General features: G+C 41.5%; 1 protein-coding gene across 3 annotated transcripts in view; it reads left to right on the top strand.

The window, feature by feature from the left end:
• cuedc1b (CUE domain containing 1b) overlaps positions 1 to 22,890 on the top strand; it is a 33,185-nt gene that overhangs the window by 8,401 nt on the left and 1,894 nt on the right. For 2 of the 3 annotated variants that reach the window (XM_071914378.2, XM_071914379.2), the window contains exons 2-9: positions 14,834 to 15,544; positions 16,565 to 16,692; positions 19,068 to 19,194; positions 20,118 to 20,382; positions 21,278 to 21,343; positions 21,559 to 21,681; positions 21,795 to 21,888; positions 22,146 to 22,204. In XM_071914378.2, the coding sequence (XP_071770479.1) occupies positions 15,227 to 15,544; positions 16,565 to 16,692; positions 19,068 to 19,194; positions 20,118 to 20,382; positions 21,278 to 21,343; positions 21,559 to 21,681; positions 21,795 to 21,888; positions 22,146 to 22,204 (1,180 nt within the window). In that variant the 5' untranslated portion in view covers positions 14,834 to 15,226. The remainder of the gene's footprint in view (positions 1 to 14,833; positions 15,545 to 16,564; positions 16,693 to 19,067; positions 19,195 to 20,117; positions 20,383 to 21,277; positions 21,344 to 21,558; positions 21,682 to 21,794; positions 21,889 to 22,145; positions 22,205 to 22,890) is intronic. The other variant, XM_071914380.2, reaches the window with a different exon arrangement.

The raw sequence follows: 22,890 nt of genomic DNA, 5'->3' as shown, positions 1-22,890 counted from the left end.
GTAGGCTTGTTTTGCGTGCGGAACATACTTCAAATCCGAGTTCCCACACGAACATATTAAGTGGCGGACCGGAAGTTTGTTTAGTCTCCGCCTCGCACTTTGAGCGCACTACACAGACAGCACGCTTAGCTTAGCCTAGCCTAGCCTAGCCTCTGGCTAGCGAACGTCATGGCCAATGCAAACGATAAGCCAGAGCTTGAAGACCCTCCCTTACCGTTAAGGTCTCCTTTGTTCAGTAGTGATCGGGTATGTTTCTGGCAACACGTCAAAACTTGATAACTCATTTGAAATGGCACCACGCGAATGTGAATATCACTGCTGCAAGGAAAAAAACGAGCGTAGTGCAAACGCTGCTCCCTTCGTCATTTAAACAGCCTTTCACTGGTAATTCAGATCGGGCCAAAGCAATAACAAATGCTGCACTTTAGTCAACGTGGAAAAGTTCATTTCCTAAAAAAAGAAAAGATTATTCTAGTTATTTATATTTTTTATTATATTTTATATATTTCTTATTATATTTTATATTTTGTTTCATTTATTTGAGAATATTTTATTTATTGGATAACTTATTAGTAGTAGTTTGCAGCAGTATTCTATTTTTTATTCTATTTTATTTTTATATATTTTATTTTTTATTATGTTTCATTTAAAATTTTATAAAAAAAAATTATAAACTGTTGATGTTTACAAAAGTTCATAATAAACGACAAGCAATTTTATGTTTTGCATTTTTTCCCCTTACTGTACCGAAAATGAACCGAACCGTGACTTCAAAACCGAGGTACGTACCGAACCGTGATATTTGTGTACCGTTACACCCCTAGTTTGTACCCACTTTCCCTCAACCTGCCTCGTCTGCTTTTACTTCAGTTAGTGATTTCCCAGAGAGCCTTTCGACAGCCCCCAGAGAAGGGGCATGAACTTGTTGCTTTCAAATAACTAGCCAACAAGTTCGTGAGCATTGGGGCGTGTCTATTATTGTGGCCATACCCCTTACTCACAGATACAGCACAACTATTGTAGCTGCGCCGGAAATGAGAGTGGATTTTTCCTTTTTACATATGTGACACAATGAAAGTAGGGCGATGCCTTTCTATTGCCTTTGTCTTACAACTGTTGGAATGTAGAATAGGATGATGGTCTGCTCCTGCCCAGTTGAAATGGCGCCTTTTAAGCTGGCTTCTTGTTGCCTTTGCCAGCTGTCAAAACAAGATGGGAAAGAGAGAGGCCTTTTTCAGAGGGACAGTGCTGTCCTCCCATCCCATAGAAGAATTTCCATTACAAATCTTGACAACCCCCCGGTCTGACGCTACAGGGAAAAAGTGTCAGCAGAGGAGCAAGAGCGCAGTGGGAAATGAATGGATGATATGGCGTAGATGTTTGGCTTTTTGTATCCGAGATGTGTAAGCCCTATGTCGGTTATTTACGCGAAGCAGTAAAGCAGTGGTCGAAGCAGAGTTTGTTCTGTCAACCTGAATCTGAGTGAGGATTTCATTAATACTACTCAATTATTACTACATACAACAGTTTGTTTTATGAGCAATTGGGTTGATGACGGGCCAAAGCACTGGATATCAAGCCTTCACTTCAAAATGGTGTTTTAAGAGCGTGCAACATCTGGCTGTCCTTCCTGGCCTGCAGCCAAGGATATGATCCCTTTTTTAATTCACATCATGTGCAGCTGCAGGATCTGAGGACTGACTCTACATGCGCCCGTCTAAATCCATCTGTTCCCATGTGTATGTGTATATGATGGGCCTTGTGTATGACATAGTGCTGTAGCTGTGACATAGACCCTGCCGCAGATAAGTTCAAAGAGCTTTTTAAATACCTAGCAGTGCTCTGGCTCCTATGCCCAGATGGCTCACGATGGTCTGCTACGCGACCAGGCAGCATGTTGTTCTCATTCGTCATATTGTTGTTCAGCAAGCAGAGGAGGAGGGGGAGGGGAGACTGACTGAAGACCTTGGCTTGCTGGCCCTTTATAAGTCACAGTGAAATGAAAACTTTGTTAGCCAATTCTCCAAATCTTGATGTACATGCAAAAATGTTAATTCCTCAGTTTTATATCAAAAATGGTGTATTTTTAGTGGTTACTTCATGGCGTTCCAGTAGGCGTATATAAAAATTCCAACCAATAATACCATTACAGTTTTTAGCAATCCACCCTCTGCCTGCAAGTTTCAAAGTGATACCAGTGGCAGCATTGTACAGCGGTGCATTTTTGTTCACCTCCAAAAACCCGGTTTTACAACAACTTGGTTGCATCCAGGCGGCTAGAATTTAAATTGATTTTGAAGAATCTGGAATTATGACACTCAAGATTATAAACAAAGCACTTAGTCCCTTTCCATGTCTGTTCTGCCTAGTTTGTTAGTAACAAACAAACAAACTATGTCGAACACATTGAACAGACCCGTCATGTCACAGGAAGATTCTAGGGTAATTGAATTTGGTGTTTTGCCCGTCTTCCCCCTGCTTCTATAATTACATTGGGAGGATTAGCCTCAGCTGAAAGGATAGCTACTGTATGTTCGCCAGCTAGCAGTGGGACTCTGAAGCTCTGAATAATGTGATGTAGCAGAGGTCAGAGGTCAACCCAGGAGATTACTGTGTCACACCTGTGATGGCCCCAGATGGACCACGTGAGCCTGGTTGCCATGGGGACAGACGAGCAGATGATGAATCGTGATTGGACGGAATCGCTGCCTCCAGACAGTGTTAGGAGTCTAATGAGAAGCAGGGAGTTCCCAAGCAGGACCAAGACATCAGAAATCATCCCTCTCTGGCCTGTTTGTTTACTTGTCTTTATGAATGTTCCATTTATTTTGGTGATTATGATTGCCACCTCCCCTCTACTATTTTTAAATAGTTTTACACCTAGCTTGTTGTTAGCTGGCAGGAGTGGAAGCCGGCATGGTCTTCTGCTGCTGTAGCCCATCCACTTCAAGGTTGGAGAGCTGCCAGAGTAATGTTACATGTGAATGGGAAAGGCTATCAAGATTCTGTACAGTTCAGGTAAGTGCCAGATGAAGAAATGGTCCCCAGTTCTGTCAGAATCTTTCTTGTGATTCAGGCTTGTTGTTGTGCAGCCTTTCCATCTGAATGATTCAGCCATTTTTCAAAACACGGTGGAGTGGGAGACTTCCAGTCCTTGGAGTTTCTGAGAGCTCCGGTTTCCCCTCGCCCCCACCAGTGGCACTGACACTGTCGATGCGCAGCAGTGTGCTTCTTGGCGTCAACCTTTATACCAGACAATTTCCTTTTTTAATGGTCCAGCTCTCAGAGCTGGCAGCATTAACTGCTGCAGTGACATGTTGTCACTCAACAAACCTTTTTTGGTTGGTACCAGAACTGAAGACCGGGGAAATTTGTCTCTTTGTTCTGGCTTTGCCATTTTCTCACACAAAGACAATGGAATGACAAGCATATCAATATTCATTATGGTACCATATGAGATGGTATGAATGTATAGGCCTAGTTATGACATGTAGGTGTATGGACAGAGATATCTTGCATAAACACTCTTAATCTGATTGAAACCACTCTTGCCATTTTCCTCTGACCTCTTGACCTCTTTCTTCCATGAGGCATTTTGGCTGACCAGATGATTTTGGTTCATGTCATCATTATCTGTAAACTCTAACACCAGCCATTATGCCACGTTCATGTCATATCAGAAAAAGCGGAAGTACGGTATAACGTCAAGTCAGATTTTTATTGCCTCTTACTAGTGCTGACATTGGTGGATTCACTACCAGGTTTGCTGCTTGTGTTGACAAGCTTCCACAATTCAAGACGTCATGCAGGAGATATTGGAGCCCACAAAAAAATCACGTCCTACTTGTAATAACCATTAGGAAGCAGACATTAATGGGTTTTTTTTTACAATAGGCAGGTTGTATTTACAGTAAATCCAATATAACGTGGCATTATACCACATGTAAAGTGTAAAATGGCTTAAATCAGCATCATTGTAATGTTTAGTCGAAAAGTAACTCAACCTCCCCTCTCTGTCTGCATGCTTTATACTTTATTTATATGTCACTCTGTCTGGAGGAGGAAGCTGTTTGTGTTAATGGGGAGGTGTACCTAATAAAGTGGACACTGTGCGTATTAGCCACCTTACAATGCAATATGAATGGCTGCTCTGTGTACAGTTTGACATATAACCAAACGTCTCATAACTTGTTCAGACAAGTACAATCCAGAGCTGTCAGCGCGTCCCCAGTGATGCTTTGACATTAATGTGGGTTTTTGTTGGTCATGTACTGATAGAGCTGGTCAAGGGAGAGAGACAACTCTGTTCTTTTTTTGCCTGAGCTGGTAAGCAAGCAACCTCCCTCCAAAACACATACACACACACACTCAGAGGACAGAGAGTCCTGGATTCCGTGCTATATATAGCCTGGTTCTTAGGTGCAGATTAATATGATGTTGTTGGGAAGATGTCTTTGTGAGTCCATGGCCGGAGCACCGTAACTAACACACACGCACACGCACACACACACACACACACACACACACACACACACACTTTCATTCTGTGCCAGAACTGGGCTAAAAGCCTTTGAGTGTGTACTCAATGGAATATTGAGTGTTTTGGTCCAAGGAAAACGGAGGTACGTTTTTAAGGGGAATTTGAAATGGTCTCAAGTTGAACACATCAAACGAAAAAAAGATGTGAATGAACATTAGGTTGGATACCATTGTTAACTGTTGAGCTTATCATGTATATTTTAAACAGCATTTGCAGTGTTATTTAGCCAGTTTGGGACTATGTATATCAGTCACTCTTTGTAGTAATGGTACCAAAGTTGCAGGTTTTTATGATGGGAGGGGCAGAGAGGGGATTGATCAGAAATCTGTGATGGTATTATTGGTTGGAATTTTTATGTACGCCTACTGGTAGGCTACACCATGAAGTAACCACGAAAAATACAGTTTTCCACAAAGTAAAAGTAATGGGATTTTGATATAAAAATGTGAGAATATAAAATAGTTGAAATTGTATGTTCACCATGCATTTCCCCAATATGTTAATATATGTAAACATTTTGTGCTAAAATGAAAAAAAAAAATTGTATTAGTATCTTATGAATGTAAGCCAGATGAACTGCTGGTGCAGAAACAGGCTGACATGGGGAAACTAACCTATATTTTAGGGAAGTTAGGGGCTATTAGAGGGCAGGAAAAACAGGGGCAGACGAGAAGTTGGCAAGTTTGATATCCTTGTTGTTTTGATAGGTCAGTAACCATTTTTGAAATGGTTTCAACTTTAAGATAAGATAGCACTTTGAAATCCCAGGTAAATGACTGCAGGGAAAGAACTGACTCTGATTCACATTGTCATTGAATAGGAGAGATTTAATTTCAGGCTATTCTATTTTCACCATCTGGCTGGAAATATGCAGGTATTCATGTGTGTTCTTGGAATGTAAACGTGCAAAACTTCATGCCTGTAAGCCTAACATTCCTACTGGTCAGAACTAGATTACTGGTCAGAGCTACATCTGGAGCAAGGCGCCTATAGAATGGAAAATGGGCCTCATATGCCTTTAGTTGAGGATTGTCTATCGGTGTTTCATCATTGTCTGACACCCTATTTCCTGGCTGACCAATCAAGGCCTGGGGAACTGGAGTATTTCCATACCACTGATGACACATTTTGTTACCAGATAGAAGCATTTGCTCTCCACCGCACAGATTTACATTAAAAAATATTGAAACAGTACCTTTATTTGTTGTTGAGCTTTGGTGTAAGCTGTAGCAAGAAGGCCCACTAGTAAATTGATACAGTCAAATCATTCAGCAGATCAGATGTTTTGCATTGCAGAAATACTTAGGATATCCTTTTCAGACAATATCCATTCTGGAAAGGACACATTAGGATGTTGTCAGCCTATATTTGCAGTGTTTTGTCTCTGTAACTGAAGATGGCCTCTCTAGATTGTCCTCACCATGAGCTGAATAACAATTTCCCTCTAGATGCTATAGATTGGATGATGGATGTTGGGCTGGCTCCTTCCAATTAGTCTATATCAAATTTACTAGATGAGCCAGATACAGAGGCTTTGCAGTTCCATTGCAGATGTCCCAGCAACAACAGCTGGTGCCATCATGGAGGTCTATTAGAGAATTGGCTGTGTGAAATAACGTCTAAATATAAAGAACCAGGCCAGAAAAAGAGAGATACCTGAAAAAGATGGTTGTGGTGTGAGTGTAAGCCAATTCAGTAACGTTATAAGTAAAAGTGAATAGTCTGATAAGGTATATTTGTTTCCAAATGTAGGTTACTGTTTGAGAATGAGCTTGAGAATGGTTAGCTCAGTTCACCCGAACAGTTTGTTTTTAGCTTTGTTAGCTAGCAAACTAGCCAGCAGGCTAATGTAACAGATGTTAACATGCAACTGCTAACCACCACTAACACTAGCTTCAACCAGACATGCTAGCCATGTGCCAACCAGCTTAACAAGACACTGATGGTTAACTGACCAGACACTATGGTTAGCTAGCTAACAAGCTGACATTATCTAAACACTAAATCGATCAGATCAGTGATGCAGTGACCAGTTTCTAGTCAAAAACAACACAGAAATTAACCATGTCTATTGCTGGCTGAACTAATGGAATTCTTCACACAGCAGACCCCACTGTGTGTGACCATCTGCAATTAGTCTAAAATGTCACGTGATTGGTTCATTGACTTTGTCTCCATCTCCATGCTAACATCTGGTGGTCAACTCTTCAAAATGAATGGTTTGGAGGCTCGGCTTGCTGAGCTTGTTGAACAAAACCTGCATCTTTATGACTGATCAAATGGTTTCTAAATCCTCATATTCCCTCAGCTGCCTTTGTCGCTCTCAAATTTGTATATGACAGCATCTTTGACTGTTTCTATTTTGGGCAAGTTCGACTTTGTTATAAGTATACAAGCCTTAAGTGGCCAACAGAAGAAGTCACTGGTTGTACTGTGCAGCTCCCAGGTGTCTGACTGAGTGAGTAGCAGGGTGTTGGAGAAAAAGCAGGCAAGCAGAACACTAAAATCCTTCTTGTGAATACACAATGATTTAACAACTAAAACAGTGATTAATGATTAACATATCAATCCATTTTGCAACAGCACAACCTGCAGGCAAGTATGGTCTGTTGCGAGATTTGTGTTCCTGGAATTTCATTGGCAGGAAACTTGAAAATATTATGAGCTGGTAGAATCTAAATTGATACCTAAAAATAATCAAAGTTGTTGAAGTGCTTTTGTCATTTCTGGACCTTGGAGGCATGTGGTTGTGGTTTTGCAAAGCTGGAGCATGTCAGTAATTTTCCATGGTTGACGATAGCTGGCTTCACAAAACCAAACAATGTCAGTCCTGGCTAACTGGTCTCATGAAAGTGGTTATCAACTCACTCTGTCAACCCAGGACTTTCAAATCCAGCTACATGCAACATGGATAGATCCATGGAGCAGTTTTTTTAAGATAAGATAAAAGTATTGATCCCTGTGGGGAAATTAGGTTGTTGCTTTACTTCAGCATGTTGCTTCAACATTTTATTGTTATATACTTTCCACTGATACAATATTGTGTCATCACATTGAGGCTGTAAACAGATTTTCTTTTAACAAAGTCGCTTCATGTTCAGGAATATGGGTGCAATTTACTGCACCAATCACTCTCGGGAATGCTATGAAAGAATTTCAGCACACTTAATATGCAACAGGAAATTCATTCATTATTAATTACTATAGTGAACTAATGTAAGCTACCTGCTGTTTGTTAGAAGCCCTCTTTTATAGCCAGAGTGGGCAAATGGCCTGGAAACGCTACAAACATTTATTATATCTGATATAATAAATCATCGCAGAAAACAAAGTGGTTCTGCCGGTCTCTAAACACCACTGCCCTGCCAACAGCCCTTTTTACTATCTGTTAATTCAGTAGTATCCCCCTGCACAGTTATTTTTGTTACTTGTCTCATTCATTTGAATGCAATGTTTTTTGTTCATACCTGGTTTTGTAGATGGTTATTTTAATGAAGTCCACGGGATCCTCTTGGACTAGTGATGCCGTTTTTTCCAGAGAGCTGATTGGTGAGGAGGTGGACTTTTCATACATGTGGATCCGATGCTAGAAACTTCGTACTTACACCACAGGTTCCCCCGATAGAGTAGATGATCAGATTTTGGAGCAACTTACTGCATAAATGTGTATATTAATGAGGAATATCTGATTTTCTTGAAACTACAATAACCTCCTTAATGCTTTAAGATACAGAGTTCATATTAATACCACCCATGTGTTATGTGAAGACAAGTATTTGCTTTGGTGATTATGGCAGGATGGTCAGCTCAAATGTCTGTTACAGTTGGGTTAGGGTTAGTGAGTTTGATGCAAGCTGGCAATAGTAGTTTTGTCTTTGGTTGTCCCTACCCCAAAAATAAAGATGTCATTGGTATTCATTTGGTTTTACTTGCATCTGACAATGTACATCTTAAGACAAAATCTTGTCCGCATATTCTTTCTGCTCAAGGCATCGTAGAAGAATCCTTTTTGACCAGCTGCTTTTTGCTGCATAATGTGCTGCCCAGATTTCCAAGGTTTTACACTGTCCACATTCAGGCTCAAGATAGAAATGAACAGCAGTGACATCTTGAGGCTGTTCAGCCCATGTTGGCCCACAAATACAGGTGCAAGGTGTTGAAGTTTAAACCATAAAGATGTACCAATGCGTGGCTGCTAATGGAGCATTGAGTGACCCACTTGATGATTAATCAGATGCAAACGCTGTGACATGATCCCAGAATTCAGCGGGGCCCTTGAACAGTGCCTTTAGAGATGGGTGTCATTCCATAGGTAATTTTCTAAACATGCAAATTTCCCTAAACTGCGAAGACTCCCTGCGTGTCTTCACACCCTTACTACTGTATCTGTGTGGGTCTCATTCCCTCACGCGCATGAGTTTGCACTCAAGCATGCAATTTATTCGCTTTTTTCTTTTTTTTATCCTGTATCACACTCAGTCAATCTCTCTTGTTCTTTGTCTCTGTTGCGTTCACACACACAGAGCTGCAGTGTGGCACGAAGGCAAGGCTATATGAGGCATCTTGTTTACATCAGAGCCTGTCTCTTAGTAAATGGGAGGCTAAGAGAGGGGCTCTGTTTATGCCACTTGGCCCATTGACGGGGCCTGGCACTACCATGTGGCTCAGGGCAGCCACCAGCTACAATGTGTGCCCAGTGCAAGGGGAAGGAGGGGGAGGTGAGGAAGAGAAAGGGAGGTGTTGCAAGGACATCAAAGGAAAGTTCCAGCTTGTCTGACTAGACTTCCACATTTCTGGAATTCCATATTTTTCTCCCCTTGCTTGTATGTATGTGAGTTCATATGATTGCCAGGTCCACAGTATGCACAAGAATGATAGTGGGCCACTGGCCTGAAGATTTGAAATCACAATCCTTGCCTTTTAAATTTGATTGGAATTTGGGAAAATGTGAGCCAGTAGTATGGTCAAAAGACCAGAGCAGGAGACTTGCATATTGGATTGCTCCTAGCAAATCTCTCTCTCTCATTCTCAAACTATAGCTTCATTTTTCCTAATATTTGAGAATAAAAATGACTCAAGAAATTATTAAAAAACAAAGTTCTGAATGTTGTCAGAGCGAAATATTGACCCTCGCTGTCAGGTTTCATAAAGAAACAGACGGAGCTAACTAGCTAGTAGGAGTAGCTAGCTAGCTCGGTCGGTTTCTGTTGTATAAAAACAGCCTGGTCTGTCAGCCCATTTTGTTAATGTGATTAATACATTTTAAGATGGAATCAGATGTCATCATGCTATGATAAATCAGACATGCTTTTTTTGCCAAAATGTTTCCCCCCCCCATTTTTTCTCCTGACTTATTTTGGAAATTCTTCATTATAACTATAACTACAACATACAATAAATGAACAAATTCCTCAGATGTGTAACTAGAACATCAAAAAAAAAAAAAAAAAAAAATTATTCGGGCATGAGGTACTACATGGAGTCACATTTCTATTGGCCCTTGATCGCCTTGCTCCCGCCTCCCTTTCATGCGCTTATGTGATTGGCTGAGTGGCTTGACTGTCTGAAGTTAGCTACTGTAATTAATAAAAAATGTGGTAAAAAATAAATGGAAGTAATGGAATCAATAAAAATACAAATAATGGAATTAATTATTTTCAGTAAACCTTGTGCTCGAAGCATGTAAGATCATAACCTTGTGCATCCAAGGAACTAACTAATCTGATGGCATAGCTGTTGTGATGTAGTGGTAGCTTGCTATCGGCTGGAAAGATCCCTTCTGTCACGACTGATAAAATAACATGCGCCCTCTGTCTGTGGAAGACTTAATCGCATCACAGCCTACTCTTGCAGCCCTCCTGAATCGGCTTTTATTTAAATGCAATTTAACGATTAAAAAAAAAAAAAATTTTTTTTATTTCGGTTGCTCAAAATTACTCTTAGGCGGCCCACCCAGGATTTCACAATGCAGGAAAAACCCTGCCAGATTTGGATAAATGTGACATGGAAGTGGGGCTAATAACAAGAAACATCTATTTATTTATTGACCTCGCATCTCAGTTCAGACTAATGAAAAAACAATCCTCCTGTCAAGATCCACAAGGTTAAAGGGTTACATTCCCCCCTCGCCCCCTCTGCACATACAAATATGCAACTCTTTATCTCTAAATCCTCACAAAAACATGGATGCAGTGTGTGGATTTAGCCTTCATTATTTCCAGGCTTTCCAGGCCTTTCAGTGTTCAGAGAGTCAAAGGGCAGGTTTCCGTTGTCCTCTCATCCTATTGGTTTACCTTGCTTCCTGCTTTATTGGCGTGTCTGTGTGGCTCTGCATTAAGGTAGCTGGTCATGCATTTCCTGTGGCAGCTTGTTCTTGACCCCAGTCACTCCTGCACAGTCATACAGTGCTCTCAGTCAACTTCCATTAGTGTTAATCTTCAAAAGCTGGATGTTGTCTAAGGTAAGTTAGGGCTACAGTGGATTTGGTAGTTTGTGTGTGTGTGTGTTTGTTGTGCACCTTATAACCAATTTTTTGTTAAAATGGCAGCTCTGTATTTCATTATTATTATTATTATTATTATTATTATGAACTCCATTAATTCTAATGTTACTAAACGCTCTGTTGTAGCTTGAGAAGAGTCAGCTCAGTCAACCTGAACAAATTGTTAGCTAGCTAACTAGTCAGCAGGCTAATTCGCTAATAACGAAAGCTTCTATTAGATACGTTGGCTAGAGCGCATTAGTGATACAAAATGATATGTAAGCTGACCAGATACTACAGTTAGCTAGCTAACATTATCTAAACACAAAATCAGCCAGATTTATTAGTGATTAATTATCAGTTCCCAGTCAAAAACAGCACTGAAATTAACCATGTGTATTGAATTCTGTTGAGATGACAAATGATGGAAGCGTGGAGAAATTCTCGTCATAAAATGTGGGATAACAAGACCTCACTGATTGGCTCTGAATTTGAAACAGGACTCTTGCACAAGCCCCTGGAAATGGCACTTCTGGTTTGTTTTTCTGCCTGTGCAGAACAAATTTCCATCGCTGAGTAAATTTGAGTTAATATGCAAACTCTTAGAGTAAATTAAACAAATTCAAACTTTTTTTATCAATACTTATTTCTATTTTGGCAGAAGTATGCATTACCACAGATTGAGTTTCTAATGTCGTCCATTGTTATTTGTGCCTTGCCAAAGGTTCTATTTTACTAGCTAGCAAGCAACTTCCTAGTTGTTCCTACGACCGTAAACAAGCGAGCACCAGTGTTGAATTCCGCCGAAATTTGACTAGTTTGAACAGCCCACAGTGTTGCTGCCCCTTTCTAACCAACTATTGTGTTTAAATTTCAACAGATCTCTATCATTTGAGCCGGAGGTGTGGCTACGCAAAATTAACACAGTCAAGTTGTACATTTAGCGCCAGCCAGCTGGTCACTATTGTTGCTCTAGAGTTGAGTACCTTCAATATGGCCACCAGAGGGTGTGTTGCATCATCTGAAAGCATCGTACATTAGTGGTGTCCAGTTATGTGCTGTGGAGGACTGAGGGGTGGCAGATTTTCTTTCCAAGCAAAGACTACACCAGAAGATTTCACTGATTAGCTGCTCTCTCTCTCTGGTTGAAGGTGTGCTAATCGGTGAAATCACCTGGTGTAGCCTTTGGTTGGAAGGAAAACCTGCAGACTCTTGGCCCTCCATGGCACATGATTGGACACCACTGCTCTACAGGATCAACTGGATGCCTATCAAGCTCCATTGTCTTGGCTACATTCAGCAATTGAAAGGGGATGCGTGTGTGTTTGGGTCCATGTATGTGTTTGTTTGTGTCTGCCAAATGTTTTTCCTTTGACACTCCCCCATACTGGCACTCAGTGGATCTGCTCTGCCATCTGGATCTGGACGTTGTTGGGTTCCCCTCTTGGCAGCGGGCGTCTGCATCCTTCTCCATCGCTCTGCTAGCATCTGAGGGGCTTTTTGCTTAGTAATGTCAGCGTCTGGCATAGCTGAACAGTAGACACTGTTAATGTGATAGTGTGACAGGATATCTGTCCCCTGGCTCATGCAGAGATATTGCCCTCCACTCCCTGCTACAGCCTTCTGCCTGTCACCCCCTCAACCTTTGCGTGGGCAGGACATCTAAAATTACCTTTTTGCCCACCAGCTCGAGTGTTTTAACAAGACTAATTATTCAAGGAGACAGGGAATCACTGACATTTATGTTGGCCTTTTCAACCTCTTGCAATTTTTGTGAATTTTGTGACGGCACCTCTGGCCGCATCACAATAGTGTGATTTTCTTTTTCATGTTTACATTATATTTTCTTATACCAGTACATGTACTAAGATGTGAATTTTGTAAAATCTGGTTCTGTATGCAAGAGTAACTTTCTGTGTACAGTGGGCAGTCGGTTCCTGTCAGTGCATAAAGCATGTTGTCCTCTTATATTGACATCATTCAGGCTACATTCACACTACAGGTGGAAGTGGCCCAAATCCGAATTTTATTTATTTATTTTTTGGGGCCTACATGTTTGTTTGTTTTTTGTTTTTTCTGAGCAGTGTAAACACCAAAAAACCTATTGGTGTGATAGGCCGACCGGTCAGATCGGAATTTATGTGGTTTTTATTCCTTAAAATTAACACGATTTCACCGGCTTCCATGATGTAAAGTCTCACAAATATGATGTCATTTGTTGTGTTTCATTTGCGCATGTGGGTCTTTTCACGGTAGAGGTCTGTTCAAACTGATGTCAGATATGGGTCACTTTCAAACATGAATGAGTTAAAAAAAAAAATGTCGGATCTGAACAAAAAATCACAATTGATCATTAAGGCCTGTAATGTGAACATAGCCTCAGTCCTCCTGAACAATTCTAAAGTGCAGTCTCTGCTCTTCCTGTTCAGTGCAAGACAGCTAGACTAGAAATGTCATTCCTGAGGCAGGCCTCGGGCTGTTCCACAAAGGAGGCGAAGAAAAACGGGGCTTAATATGAAAAGCCTGACTTGGGTTAACCTAACAAATCAATCCGGGATCAAGCAGTTCCCAAAACCAAGTGGTGACAAGTGGAAAATGTCCTCCCAGTACTTAACTATTTTGGGGTAAGATAAGAAAAGATGTACAAGAGTCTCACTTTTGAGAGTCTCACCGTCTGAGGACCTGCACCTGTCACATAAAGGGAAGATAGATGGATAAATCTTCGTCATTTTGTTTTTGAATAGTACAGCCGATGCATTACCTTTTTAAATTGTGTGAGCTGGGCCCATGTATTAATAGAGCATGGATGTATCCCTTTAAGACCCTACTCAGATATCTCTTTGTTTAGTTCAGAGCGCCAGGCCATTCTAAGATGATTACAGGAAACGGCTGAATTACTTGGAAAAAAACAAAAGGAAACAAACTGACATTAGATGTTTGGTTTCCGGTGGCTGGTTGCAAATTATATCGTAGAAGGAATGATGGGTGGGGAAGGGTGGGAAAATTAGGTTTTGTCTCACAAATGGAGGCAGACTGACGGAAATTCTCTATCCATATATGAATCTTTTACAGTGGATAGGCCTTTCTCCCTCCAGCTATCGAAATCATTATCATTAAGGGCTGGCACAAAGCTATGATCATGACAAATATTGAGAACTCAGTCACTTTAATCTGACCCAGTATTCTCAGAACATTCCCAGGAATGAAGCTCTTACCAGCTAACTCATGATTCAACTTTTGAAAAAAGACGTGCTGGAAGTGAGGTCTTTTATGTTTATATTGGCTTCTATATCTAAACACGTTGGGGAATCCCTGACTGCAGTGATTGTCCCGTAGGGATAATCTTTCCAACATGTCAGAGCTCTTGCATTTGCAGCCAGTAATAGTATCTGAAGTATCTGAATCTAATTATAATTCTATTGGGATAGTTTGGTAAGTAAGCCAATAAAATGAAGCTAAGCCTGAAAATTGGCCTGACCAGGCTAGTCTGGAAGAATAGGTTTCCATGGTAACTTAGATCCGGCTTAAATAAACCTGCTTTGTAGAACTGAATTCCCTGAAAAATAAGCCTGACTTACTGAAATAAGGAACCAGAGTGCTGCTGGTTTTCTATCCTACCACGTAGTTAGTTACGTTCACCTTGCATCTCAGGTGTAAACCAGTCCCTGATGAGATGGATTAGATTAGAATGAAAACCAGCAGGGCTCAGGTACCACGATTGAGAACCACTGTTGTCAAGTACCGGTAATATGTATTCAATCATTGGTTTTTGTGCTAGCTCTTGCTAACATGCATCTTGTCTCTGTCTGTAGGTGCTGATGAATGTGACCTAGCTATGCAGGCTCCCTGTTGGATCTTGGCTGTAACATCCACCTGCTGACAGGACCTCGGTCTCAGCTTTAACTTCTGTCACCCCCCTGACCATTTCATTCCCTTCACGGCCCATAACACAGTTAGCCATGTTGGATGCCGCTGAATAACAAGTCGAATTGGGGGAAGAAACGAAAACTCCCAACTTTTTCTAAACTCCCCTCAAAGGACTGCTATGTTTGTGTTAGAATGAGAAACTGAGCGAGGGAAAAATTGGAAAGCAAGGGAAACCGAGGGGGCTGGAGCGCTTGTGTCGGTGACAGAAGAGAAGAGCCGTGGGGAGGGTGCCGTCCTGTCTGTAGGTTGGCGGCACCGCAGCCGGCCGGGCCCTGAGGATGACCAGCCTGTTCAGGCGCAGCAGCAGCAATGGAGGCTCCAGAAGCGGCGGAAGCGGTGGTGGTGGGGGCGGCGACTCGACCCCGGGGCAGCTCAACAACAGCAGGTCCAACCGTCAGGTCCGACGCCTGGAGTTCAACCAGGCCATGGAGGACTTCAAGACCATGTTTCCCACGATGGACTACGAGGTGATCGAGTGCGTGCTGCGCTCCAACAACGGGGCGGTGGATGCCACCATCGACCAGCTGCTGCAGATGAGCATTGACGGACAGGGCTCAGATGACAGCTCCGACTCGGATGACAGCATCCCACCAGAGGTCAGTAGAGTGGGTCAAAGGTCACCAACACCACAGGGGAATCTAAAAACAGCCCTAGCTAAATAGGTTCTTAATATTGACAACATACTTCAAACCCTTCCTCTTTTATTTCAACCATTTTTTTTTACATTCTGACAGGGGTTTGACCAATATGGGTATTTGAACGCCGATATTGATATTTTTGGATTGAAGCTGCCAATAGCAGATATCTTAAATTGGATCATTTTCATGCCATAAAAGCTCAAACCTAGACATGGTATTGTGTGAGCTGCACTGTACCAGGTTATCCTGTGTCTGACACCCTTTACCTTGTCCAGGACAGGACAGCTAGAATGTTTGCTTCAGACACAGTGCATTAACCCAGGGCTTCATGACCCACGAGAGATGCTGCTGACTCAAGCACTGATTGAATTCGATCCCAACTCAAGCGTGAAAACCATAATGCATTACTTAGACCCCCCCCTCCCCCCAACCTTGTCTCCCACTGCATCTCCCTTATAGCAGCGCTGCTGTTGAGTTAATAGAACAACGTTAATTTAAGGAATGATCCACACAATTTGAAAAAATGTCATATTTCATATCTTTTTTTTGTTTCTGAGTTTGTGTGTGTGTTGTATTTTTAAGCAGTGCTTATCATGGTCTGTAGCACAACCATTGTCCACGCAGCTAAATTTAACATCAATGACAGGAAGGACTTTGGATCCCATTCCTGCAGGGAGCGTTTTCAGCACTGTAACCTCCAGTCCTTCTACCAGAATAGAAAAAAATCACAGCGAGGTGTCTAAATCTAGCATGTGTTTGTGTCCCAGTTAGGTTGTCTGACACTATAGCCTTAACCCAGATATGAATAACTCTAATTTGGAATGACAGTGAAGTGCTTTCAGAAGTGCAGACCCATGGCCAAACAATTGTCACATTTGTTTTTTTTCAAGCTTGGAATGCCTGTAGGTTAGTGTTTGTAAAATTAAATTCTCGTCAGGGTTAAACATGTTAAAAAGTTTGCTCTCTGGTTTTTGCTAGATTCTGGAGCGAACGTTGGAACCAGACAGTTCGGATGAGGAACCCCCTCCTGTCTACTCTCCACCGACGTACGATATGCACATCTATGACAGGAAATACCCAGAAGCCCCGCCGACACCCCCGCCAAGGTAAGGAGGAGGGCTTAGATCCTGATTGGGAGCAGCTGAGACCTTGACGACGCAATTATCAAATTAAGAGCTACAGAAAGGATTTTTTGTTAGAGTGCTGCTAAGAGTGGATGTTTTCCAAAGTCTTTTTAACGTTGCTGACACAGAGTAGAACCTAGAATCAAAATTATTCTGAATAAGCTCGGGGGCCCAGAATGTCAGTGCCTTTCAGTGTTCCGAACATTTCACTCTTCTAAACAACCTCCATCCCTGGGGGGGTTCACGAAAACAAGATTCTACTGTTTATTCCATTTGGCTGCTAAATTTTCACTGATTCAACACAGTGTGGGAAGACAGTCTGACAGGGCAGACAAAGGCAAATTCAGGGCAAATTCACTTATTCACATTGAGGAGTACTACAGTGCTAAATTCTCACCTAGAGCCTTTGCTCAAATGGTTTTACAAAGCCTAAATTCCTTCTCTTTGCTTCTATGCTGCCTTGTGGATTTGCATGCTCTGAATATGAATCACAGGAGCCTTTGTGAACCCCAACTCCCACCCCCAACCCCTGTCCCTGTTGTTATCATTACTTGCTCCACCTGGTGGTCACTGTAAACACTGCAGATTGTCTTTCAGCTCCCCAAACAGCCCCATTGATGTGCATAGACCATTAGCACTGATCATAACCATCTGACATGTGACATGTGGATTGGCAACACCCAGACTATCAAGATATATTTAAAGGATAATTCTGGTTATTTTCAACCTGGGCCTTATTTTCCTAGTTTTTGCCATCGTGACGATTGATTGCATCACTGCAGAGCTTTACGTTATTGTGTTGAAAAGACTTTAAACGCTTTCCAGGGACAACTGTTAGAACTTGCTTTGGCCCTCGAGTGTGTACTGGAGGTATGCAAAGCTCTACATTGTGCATTGGCGCCTGCTAACAGATGAAGATAATACAAGGGGAACGAAACAAAACTGGAGTGGAGTCCTTTAAAATTCAAGAGATAAGGCAAGGAAATAAAAACGTCTCTAAAAAGTGACTCAAACTGCTGAAATCAACCATGGTCTGGCTTCAGGAGCTTTAACCGATGGAGTGTTCTCATGCATTACAGAGACTAAAGAACATATCAACACTACAGAAGATGAACTAGGGCAATCAAATGTACAATTTTCTTCAACTGCACAAACAGAATGATTTCTTGCATGAAAAGGTCAACCAGCTTGAAAACTACAGCAGATGCAATATAGTAGTAGTATCAAAGCTAGATTTAAGATGACTCATAACATTGTCCATTTCTATATCATACATGGCATGACATGTGTGAGGGTGAAAGCAACACACTGACCAAAATTCTCCTTATCCACTGGATATTGCAGTTTAGGTAACTTCACTAGTGTTAATGCAAATCTCAGGAACAGTTTTAAAGATAAATTCACAGATATTGTGTTTTGTGTTGCTAGAAAGTCCACCGCAACTTCAAAGGCTGATTCTCCTCTCTCCAATGCAAAATGCTTCTCAGAGATTAATATAGGTTACCTCAAAAGAAAATGACATCTGTTTTGAGAAATCGGCTGAATCATTTCTTTAAGATCTGGCAACCACGCACAGATTATTTAGAAACGATATCTGTACCCATAATGTAAATGCTATTATACTGTTATCACTGCAGAACCACTGTAGCTCAGCTGTAATATCTGTTCGAGATCATATGTTTGTCTTTATTATTTTTTTCTATATATACTTTCTTCTTCCAATGGTTGTAGTTGGGGGTTGAGGGGATTATGTCCATTTGTTAATTGAAAATAGAATAGTGCCAAAAAAGAGAGATTAAAGTAAGTGGTTTCCAGGAAAATGCCTTTTTTAATGTGTAGATATGAGGGAATCACTTGTCAATCAAACAGTGTGGCCAGTTCTGTGACGTCTTTTTCCTTGATTTTCTGTTGATGAACCTGCTCATGCTAACTACCCAGTTCTTCTTCTATTTATTTCAAACAAACTAGAAATGCAAAACACTTCCTATGCGCCACAGGATTTTTTCCCCCTATCAGACACCGGGTGCTCAGAACAGCAAATGTGAAAGCTTTCATGAACTGGCTATAGAGTGAATCACCATTGGGTATATCAATCAGTAATAGAAAGTAGCAAAACAGACATTTATTCATATGAAAATATGTTGCATATTATTAGTTTTAAGAATTGGCTTTCAGAGGGCGTTACATCTCAGGGCAAACTCTAAAAAGGCAGTCCTTCCCTCATAAGATCCTCTTTGCAATTCAAATTCTGTAAATCAAGAATAGTTTCAAATGCCAATGGTTATTAAATTGCTAATATACCTAATGCTATTGGTAATATTGCTAATGTATCCCGTTATTTCACATTACTCCCATAGATTTGAAGCTCAGCCACCTCCGGGCCACCGACAGGTCGGAAGCTACCGGAACTGGAACCCTCCCTTGCTTGGAAATCTCCCAGACGATTTCCTGCGGATCTTGCCACAGCAGTTAGACAGTATTAAGGTAAAGAGATCCCGGCATGTAGATGCCAAATTGAAGCTCTTACTCAGAAATGAGACTAAACTGGATACATACTGGGTCAAATCCACATGAAGAGATCTCTCCGATGTCACAATCACATTTCCTCAACACTTCAGTAATTAACCCTCATCATCACACACTCCAGTGCACATCAGAGGTGTAGAGGCTTTGCAGTTGTCACAAATCCTTTATCAACCATGTGTGGCTCCATCATGGAGGTCCATTGCAGAATTAGCTGTGTTCAGATTATGTCTAAATTTAGAAGAACTGGGCTACAAAGAGCGATAACTAAAAATAATGTTGTGGGGTATATGTAATGTTGTGTAGGTTAATTCAGTAATATTATAAGTAAAAGACTCTGATAAGGTGGATTTGTTTCCAAATGTAGGTTACTGTGACACAGTAAACTGTCTTGTCTTTAGCCCTAGTCTCTACTCCAAAACACTCCGAGTTGTAGCATGAGAAGAGTCAGCTCAGTCAACCTGAAAAATGTTTTTTTTTTTGGCTTTGTTAGCTAGCAAACTAGCTAGCAGGCTAACTTAGCAAAGCAACCAATGTTAATGTTAACATCCCACTATGAAGGCTAGCTTCTGTTAGACATATTAGCTAGTGTGCTAATCAGATGTGTTAACAAGACAGTGATGGTTAGCTGACCAGATACTGTGGTTAGCTAGCTAACATGCTAACATTATGTAAACACAAAATTGATTTCTCAATGGTGAAATGATCAGTTCCCCGACAAAAATGACACAGAAATGAATCATGTCTATTCAATTCTGTTGCACAGCCAAGTGGTATATTCAGAAATGCAACCAGCTGTTCACTATAGAGTGTAAATGACGTCTAAAAAACTGAATGTTCTGAATTTGCATCACAGCCTGTAACCTCTGCTCCCCCCCCAGCAGAGCTCACAGAGCAGTCTGTCCCAGCCTTCGTCCTCCTCCTCCTCCTCAGTCTCTTCCATAAGCCAGTGGACGGCCCCGCCCGGTTCTCAGTCCGGAGCTGCAGGCACCAGCGGAGGTCCGGGGCCGGCGGCGGCGGGAGCGTCCGAGCAAGAGAAAAAGCTGAAGCAGTACCTGGAAGATGAGCGCATCGCCCTGTTCCTGCAGAACGAGGAGTTCATGAGGGAGCTGCAGCGCAACCGCGAGTTCCTCATTGCCTTAGAGAGAGGTACAGCTTTTAATATCCACGCCACACAGTATGCACATAGCGCTTACACTCATGACACTTAAGCATTTTGATCAGTGTCCATAGTTGTACTTTTTTTGGTGGCATAGTGTGTTATGCACAGGATGTAGGCAACTGTAAAATAATAATAATCGTAGAATACACGCACATATTTACATCTTGAGGTTGCAACATACTTTACAGTTTGTACTTAGATACTGACAAGTGCTTTGATAGTCCTTGTCTCATTAAAGCCCTTTGTCTTTTACTGTTATTCCTATAGTTTGCCTCGATGCAAAAGTCCTATGGTTGTCTCCGTCTCTCATAGTCTCACATCCCTCAGCTTATGACCAAGGCACTTGCTTCCATGCTTGTAGAGAATATCTAAAATAAACCAACCTCTCAGCTATTAACATGATGGTATATTCATCAGTACTCTTAACAGGGTAATGTTTGCAGACCTGAGAAAAATAGTAGTAGTAGAAAAATATAAAGTTTTAGATTAAACACGTGAGTGAAGTTCACATTGTTCCATGGGTTGCAACAGGATATTTGGCCAGTGACTGATTTTACATTGATTTTCTAAGGCACAGGAACATTCCCAAGGGCACAGAGTTTAACAGAATGAAATTGTTGGAAAAAACATGGTGGGAATAATGCCTCAGAGTGCCACTGAAATGCAAGCTTTTCTAGCCAAGACGAGGATTCAAGATGCAGTCCAACAATGCAATCATCCTCAAACTGTTTCCCCTTCTCATCGAACACAAAATGTGACCATAGGCTGCTCAAGATGGATGGACACGCAGGAATCTAAGTTCCTGCTCCATCCTGCCAGAGCTCCATCATCACACCTTTGTTCCTCACATCAGTGGTCATAACATCTGCTCTCTGTTTTTAGATCGCTTGAAGTATGAATCAAAGAAATCAAAGTCCAATCATTCATCTAGCATGGAGAATTCCACAGGTAGATATCACTCATCAAGCTTCCTCTGCCAAGCTATTTGTAACTTTGTCTGTGCACATTGAATTCTACTGAATACTGGTCTGCGTGTGTGTGTCTATGCATTCACTGTGATTTTTGTCGGCCGTGTCAAGGATTTGTGTGTTACGGACATGGTACTATAAATACTTGTGCATCTATGTTTGACGTGTTTGATCTTGTGCATGTTTGTACATTAGCACATGTGCAGTGCAGCAGTGTTGCTGTGTGTCTGTCTGCAGGAGAACACTGCGCTTCAGCTTCAATGGAGGCCGTCTCAGACGACGCCATGTTCAGAGACAAACTCAAACACATGGGCAAATGTAAGGCTTCCGATTTCAAATGCTATTTGTGTTTCCCGAATAATTCTATCAGCCTCTGAGAGCATAATGTCTACCTACTTGGTTAATGACCTTCATTGTTTCCCCCCATTCAGCGACGAGAAAGAAGCTGTTTGAAATTGCCAGAACATTCTCAGAAAAGACAAAGAGGAGAAAGTCTAAAAGGAGGACACTCCTGAAGCACCATTCGTATCCTTCATTTTAGCTTGCTCACTATTAAAGTTCCTTTTTTCTGTTGTAACGCCAAGTTGAATCCTCTATGGGTGTCTGTGCTTGTATAGGAAAGTAACTTGCACATTTTCTCCTGAAAGTAGCCAAATCGTATGGTTTAATCACCACGTTCATTTGCCATGTAAAAAGTGGAAACTCTGTAATTCTCAGTAATTATCTGAATTTCCCAATTTTAGTAACTGAGTTTTATTGTTCTTAACCAAGCTCTTCTCCAGATTGGGCACAGCCAACTCCACAGCCAACCTCCTCGATGATGTGGAGGGAAACCCCTGCGGTAAGATGGATTCACGTGACATGACCCAGAAAATATGATACATCACCGCTTTGTTCATCTGTCCAGTCACTCTTATCTGTCCAGTCACTCTGTTTATACGGTGCCACATGAATAGCACCATAAAAACAGAGTGTGTCATGCCCAACATCCTACCTGCTTTACTAAACACTAGGGACTTCATGTCCCTTAACAGTTCATTTCCTATTGTCTTTTTCTTATACTACCAATTTATAGTTTCACAACATGTATCAGCTATGTTCAGTCAGAAGTCAGAAATCCTGAGCCTTAATGTCAAGCGGTTTGTCAGTAGTCGCAAAACTGCTCCAAACACTAGTAGCACTCCATGTGCATTTGTTGCTCTGACTGGAGACAAGCAGCTTGAACGGAATGAAGGTGAAACAAACACACTTCCTAATCCTCAACCAAATGAAATCCAACCAAGCAAAGATGAGGAGACGTCCTCCATCATGTGGGCATGGTTTGGCTGTAAAATGTCAAACACTGAGCAGGAGAGTATCATCTGCAAGCTTTGTTGAGCAACTGTCATTGCCAGAAACCTATTTTAAGCGTGCACAAGCACGAAGAAAGCTCCAAAATGGGCTCTTTTGTAAGATAATACTGTAAGCTTTTCTTTTGCTTCAGCATTATCAAAATGTTTAAAGCTACACTAGGCAACTTTGCACTTG

This window comes from Centroberyx gerrardi, chromosome 6 (genome assembly GCF_048128805.1).
Source record: "Centroberyx gerrardi isolate f3 chromosome 6, fCenGer3.hap1.cur.20231027, whole genome shotgun sequence".
Taxonomy (NCBI): domain Eukaryota; kingdom Metazoa; phylum Chordata; class Actinopteri; order Beryciformes; family Berycidae; genus Centroberyx; species Centroberyx gerrardi.
Note: the sequence above shows the minus strand (reverse complement) of the source record. Positions and strands in the feature narration are given on the sequence as shown.